General features: G+C 40.0%; 1 protein-coding gene across 1 annotated transcript in view; it reads right to left on the bottom strand.

Annotated features, from left to right (window-relative positions):
• Nucleotides 1-915: 915 nt before the first annotated feature.
• The window catches only part of C2H9orf85 (chromosome 2 C9orf85 homolog), a 146,639-nt gene continuing 141,554 nt past the window's right edge, over nt 916-6,000 (bottom strand). The window contains exon 4 of the mRNA XM_030193863.1: nt 916-1,279. Within this exon, the coding sequence (XP_030049723.1) occupies nt 1,066-1,279 (214 nt within the window). The 3' untranslated portion in view covers nt 916-1,065. The remainder of the gene's footprint in view (nt 1,280-6,000) is intronic.

The following is a 6,000-nucleotide window of genomic DNA, read 5'->3' as shown; positions in this document are numbered from 1 at the left end:
CACACAATACAAAATATTGTTCAGAGAAGCTATAGAACTCCATCAAAGCTACATGAGATGAATAAGCCATACCACATACTAGAAGGGATGTATAGAAAGAGAGACCTATAGCCACATGTGGTGGAAGCGTATGAGAATTCAAAATTTTTTTTTGTAGCCATCAAAAGGCTAATTATGACTTTTAAATGTATTCACTACATGAACTCAATCTGTTGCACTGTGTTTCAACTACAAATTAGCCTGATACAGAGATATACAAATCCAGTCCTCCTGGATTACAGAACAGTTCTGCATTTCAGTGTAACCAATACAGGTACATCAATCTGCCCCAGAGACCAAATGTATGAAAATATGGTTGTGTGAATATTCACCGAGAACATCTTGAGAATCAGACCTGCTGTAATTCCTCACACGCTGGCCCAACTCAAATGGCAGAAGGTAACTTATTAAAAACATCTGTGTGTATGTGTAACACACAACGACTAGACATCACCATAAAAGTAACACTTCAAATTATATTTCAAAATAGGGTTCTACTACAGTAGGGAGATGGTCTGGGGGAGCTAAGGAGCTAAGGTAGATGAAAGGAAGAACAGGACTGGGGTGGGAAAGAAGGAGAAAGAATATATGGGAAAACAGAACCAGAACTGGAGTAAGTGTGTCTCCTTTTTAGATCCCCAATACTCTCCCTTCTCCCATATTATCCAAATCCTAGAATCATCCCCCTCCTTCCTTTCCCAAGGTCATAAAACTTTCCCCTGCTGTCTCTACTCCTCTAATCCCAGAACTCCTGCCCCTCCATCTCTCCCTTCTTCCTCCTCCCACACTGGGTTCTCTTTTCCTTTTCTGCCCACATTCCAATCTACTTAGTAAAATTAATTATACAGATACAAAATTAGAAAATAACTTAATATGTAAAATAAATGATATATTTAATACACAAAACAGTACAAATGTAAGCAAATACTGTGAAATTTTGCAGCAAGAGTCTGAAAACTGCAGCAGTCTCCTCACGTGTTATAAGATACTTGAGCTCTGTATAAAAGATATGGGAATCATACTAGCTCAAACACTACAGTCCTTTAAGCCTTTCTGTTTTGAAGGCTGGTGACTCTTCCCTTCAGTTTGATTCTCTTCTTTTAGCTCTTTGTCAGTGAAGTCTTCATTGTCCTCATCACTACTATTCAAATCCATATCAAAACTCAAGTCTTCAACATCCTCCTGGTCACCTCCTGATGGATTTGGTTCATCAGCCATCTTCTCTGGTCCTTTTCCAAATCTTAAAAAGAAGAGTAACAGCCATTTTTATCAACATTTAAATATCCTTCCCCCTAAAACACAGTGAAATAAAAAAAAAATTGATTTATTTTTGCCTAAACTAAAAAAAAAAAAAAAATAGTGCCATCCCCCTCATTCTGTAAAGGTTGCAAAAATTGCACACGCAAATTTACGCACATTGGCGATTTGTGTGTGTAGTTTAATTGGATAAGTCAATTAGTACCAGTAATTGGCTTTTTAATAATTAATTATTGGCACTAATTATATTTGATTGGGTGTTACATGCATAAACTTTACGTGTGGCCTGAAGAAAGGTGCAAGGAAAGGGGATGTCATGGGTGTTTAGGGGCAGAATGGGGGCATGGCTTTGAATTATATGCATAATTACAGAATGGTGCTCTGCACGTTGCGGGCATTTGCACCATGTTGTCACTGGTGCAAATGGTCACGCCTACATTTACGCATGACCATAATGCTTAAGCGTTATTCTATAAACTGCGTCAAACTTTAGGCGCAGCTTACAGAGTAATACTAAAGCAGGTTTTTTTGGCACCGATTTTGTAGACTCCATTACTGAACCTACCTCTATATGGGCAATTCGACACCTCAGTGTTTGCATTCATGTGTCACTTGCAAGCGTAAATGTACAGAAAACCAGCACTTATGCGTGTAAGCAGAAGCAAAGCGACTAAGTGCTATTCTGTAAGGGTGCACGTAAGTGGTATAGAACAGTATTTCTCAAATTGGGTCCTGAAGGCACCCCAATCAGTCAGGTTTTCAGGATACCCACAAAGAATGTTCATGAGAGAGATTTGCATGCAGTGGAGACACTGCATGCAAATCTCTCTCATGCATATTCATGATGGATACCATGAAAACCTGACTGGTTGGGGTGCCTCCGGGATCAGGTTCGGGAATCAGTGGCATAACATGTAAATGCAAGAGGTATTCATATGGAAGGGAGATGGGCAAAATTGCCACTTATGCAGGTAACCTCCTAAATACTGTAATTTATGCACACCCTGGCCACATTTATCTGCAAGCACTTATGCCAGGTCTATGGCTGTGTAACTGTGGGCAGTAAATGTAAGGTGCGCTGATCCCAGTTTATGTTAATGTTAGTATTCTATAACAAAATCTGGGTGCACAGGTGGTGATTCATAAGAATATAAGAGTAGCCATACTGGGTCAGACAAATGGTCCATATAGCCAAGTATCCTGTTTCCAATAGTGCCCAAGCCAGGTCACAAGTACCTGGCAGAAACCCAAATCACGGCAACACTCCATACTACAAATCCCAGGGCAAGCAGTTGCTTCCCATGTCTGTCTCAATAGCAGACTATGGACGTTTCCTCCAGGAACTTGTCCAAACCTTTTTTAAACCCAGATACACTAACTGCTGTTACACATCCTCCGGCAAAGAGTTCCAGAGCTTAACTATTAGTTGAGTGAAAAAATATTTCCATGCAACTTCCTTGAGTGTCCCCTAGTCTTTCAACTTTTAGAACAAGTAAAAAATTGATTTACATCTACCCATTCTACACCACTAAGGATTTTGTAGACCTCAGTTATATCTCCCCTCATCCGTCTCTTTTCCAGGTGAAGAGCCGTAACCTCTTTAGCCTTTCCTCATACGAGAGGAATTCCATCCCCTTTATCATTTTGGTCGCTCTTCTTTGAACTTTTTCTAATTCCACTATATCTTTTTTGAGATACGGCGACCAGAACTGAACACAATACTCAAGGTGAGGTCGTACCATGAAGCGACACAGAGGCATTATAGTATTTTCAGTCTTATTCACCATCTTTTTCCTAATCATTTCTAGCATCCTGTTTGCTTTTTTGGCCGCCACTGCACATTCAGCAGAAGATATCAGTGTATTATCTACAATGACACCTAGATCTTTTTCTTGGTTGCTGACCCCCATGGTGGATCCTAGAATCAGGTAACAATGATTTGTATTATTCTTTCCAATGTGAATCACCTTGCATTTGTCCACATTAAATTTCATCTGCCATTTGGATGCCCAGTCTTCCAATTTCCTAAGGTCTTCCTGCAATATTTTACAGTCTGCACGTGTTTTAATAACCTTGAATAGTTTTGTGTCATCTGCAAACTTAATCACCTCACTCATCATTCTGATTTCCTATTATTTATAAATATGTTAAATAGTATCGGTCCCAGTACTGACCCCTGCGGCACTCCACTGTTCACCCTCCTCCATTGAGAGAAATGACCATTTAACCCTACCCTGTTTTCTATCCAATAACCAATTCCTAATTCACAGAAGGACATTGCCTCCTATCCCATGATTTTAACTTTCTCAGAAGTCTCTCTTGAGGAACTTTGTCCAAAGCTTTCTGAAATTTTAGATAAACTACATCAACTGGCTCACCTTTATCCACATGTTTATTCACGGCTTCAAAGAAATGGAACCAATTGGTGAAGACTTCCCCTGGATGAGCCCATGCTGACTCTGTCCCATGAAACCATGTTTGTCTATGTGTTCTGTAATTTTATTCTTTATAATAGTTTCCACTATTTTGCCTGGTACCAATGTCAGGCTTACTGGTCTAATTTCCTGGATCACTCCTGGAACCCTTTTTAAAAATTGGAGTCACATTGGCCACCCTCTAATCTTCAGGTTCTATGGACGATTTCAATGACAGGTTACATATTACTAACAGCAGATCAGCAATTTCATGCTTGAGTTCTTTGAGTACCATTGCATGTATGCCATTAGGTCCAGGTGCTTTACTACTCTTTAACTTGTCAATTTGGCTCAGTACATCTTCCAGGTTCACAGAGATTTCTTTCTGTTCCTCCATGTCATCCTTAAAAACCATATCTGGTACAGGCAGATCTCTTACATCTTCTTTCATAAAGACCGAAGCAAAGAATTCATTCACTTTCTCTGCTATGGCCTTGTCCTCCCTGAGCGCCCCTTTTGTTCCTGCGTGATCTAATGGTTCCACGGATTCCCTCGCAGACTTTCTGCTTCTTATGTACCTAAAAAAGTTGTTACTGTGAGTTTTAGCCTCTGCAGCAAGTTTCTAATCATACATTTTGTTTAGCCTTCTTTATTAATGCTTTGCATCTGACTTGCCAGTGCTTATGTTGCTTCTTATTTTCTTCATATGGGTCCTTTCACCATTCTTTGAAGGACAATCTTTTGACTGTAATAGCCTCTTTCACTTCACTTTTTAACCATGATGGCTGTCGTTTTCTCTTCTTTCCACCTTTGCCTTTGCAAATACGTGGAATGTATCTGGTCTGGACTTCCAAGATGGTACTTTTGAATAACATCCACGCCTGATATGGAGGTGTATTTTCAAAGCACTTAGCCTTACAAAGTTGCATAGTAACCTATGGAACTTTGTAAGTCTAAGTACTTTGAAAATGAGCCCCTTAGTGTCCTAACCTTTGTAGCCAATCCTTTTAGCTTCTTTTTAAGCATTTTCCTTATTTGATTATAGTCGTCCTTTTGAAAATTAAATGGAGCTACAGTAGATTTCCTTTGTGGGTTCATCCCAGATAATAGCTCAAAGTTGATCATATAATGATCACTGTTTCCCAGTGGACCCAACACTGCCACCTCTCGCACTATGGCCTGCACGCCACCAAGGACCAGATCCAAAATTGCTTCCCCTCTTGTCGGTTCCTGGACCAGTTGCTCCAAGAAGCAGTTGTTTATTACATCTAGAAATTTTATCTACCTGGCACTCCATGATGTAACATTTATCCAGCCAATATAGGGGTAACTGAAATCACCCATTATTTTAATGTTGCCCAATTTGCCAGCTTTCTTAATTTCTGTAAACATTTCTTAATCAATCTGTGTGTTCTGTCCCAGCGGACGGTAGTACAGCCCTACAAGAATACTCCTTCCCTTCACACATGGAATTTCTATCCATAATAATTCCACACAGAACCGGGAAAAGGTGGGACTTGGGGTAGTTCATCACGAACCCTAGTAGCTCCAACACCTGAATAATTAGGTGCATTGACTATCGTCTTTCCTGCGATGTGCTCTTGACCATCCAATGATCTAGACAGGAAACCACATATTCCAATCTGTGCAAATACACTGCAACTACCACTAGACATTTGTTGAATTCTCTGGGAGTCAACACGAGGCCAAACGACAGAACGTGATACCAGTAGTGGTGTTTCCCTATCTCAGATTCTGAATACTTCCTGTGATTGGGAAGTATCAAAATGTGGGTAAAGGCATCCTTTATGTCACAGACCATAGCCAGTCTTTTTCCTGGATCATGGGGAGAAGGGTGTTTATGGAAATCATCCTGAACTTTTCTTTGACCAGGAATTTGTTCAGGGGCCCTTGGGTCTAGGATGGGATGAAATCCTCCTGTTTTCTTGAGCACAAAGAAGTGCTTGGAATAGAATTTCTTTCCTTCTTCCCCTCGTGGCACGGGTTTGACTGCATTAGCCTGTAGAAGGGTGGAGATTTCCTCTACATGTATCTGATTGTGCCGAGAGTTGATGAATTGATAGGAGTGAATCGCTTATTTACTCTTTCCAAAAATACTAGGACTAGGGGCATGCAATGAAGCTACTAAGTAGTAAATTTAAAACTAACCAGAGAATATATTGCTTCACTCAACGTGTAATTAAACTCTGGAATTTGTTGCCAGAGAATATGGTAAAAACAGTTATCTTAGCAGGGTTTAAAAAAAAGCTTGGATAACTTCCTACAAGAA

The sequence above is a fragment of the Microcaecilia unicolor genome, chromosome 2, assembly GCF_901765095.1.
Source record: "Microcaecilia unicolor chromosome 2, aMicUni1.1, whole genome shotgun sequence".
Classification (NCBI taxonomy): domain Eukaryota; kingdom Metazoa; phylum Chordata; class Amphibia; order Gymnophiona; family Siphonopidae; genus Microcaecilia; species Microcaecilia unicolor.
This window is presented reverse-complemented; position numbering and strand designations above follow the sequence as displayed.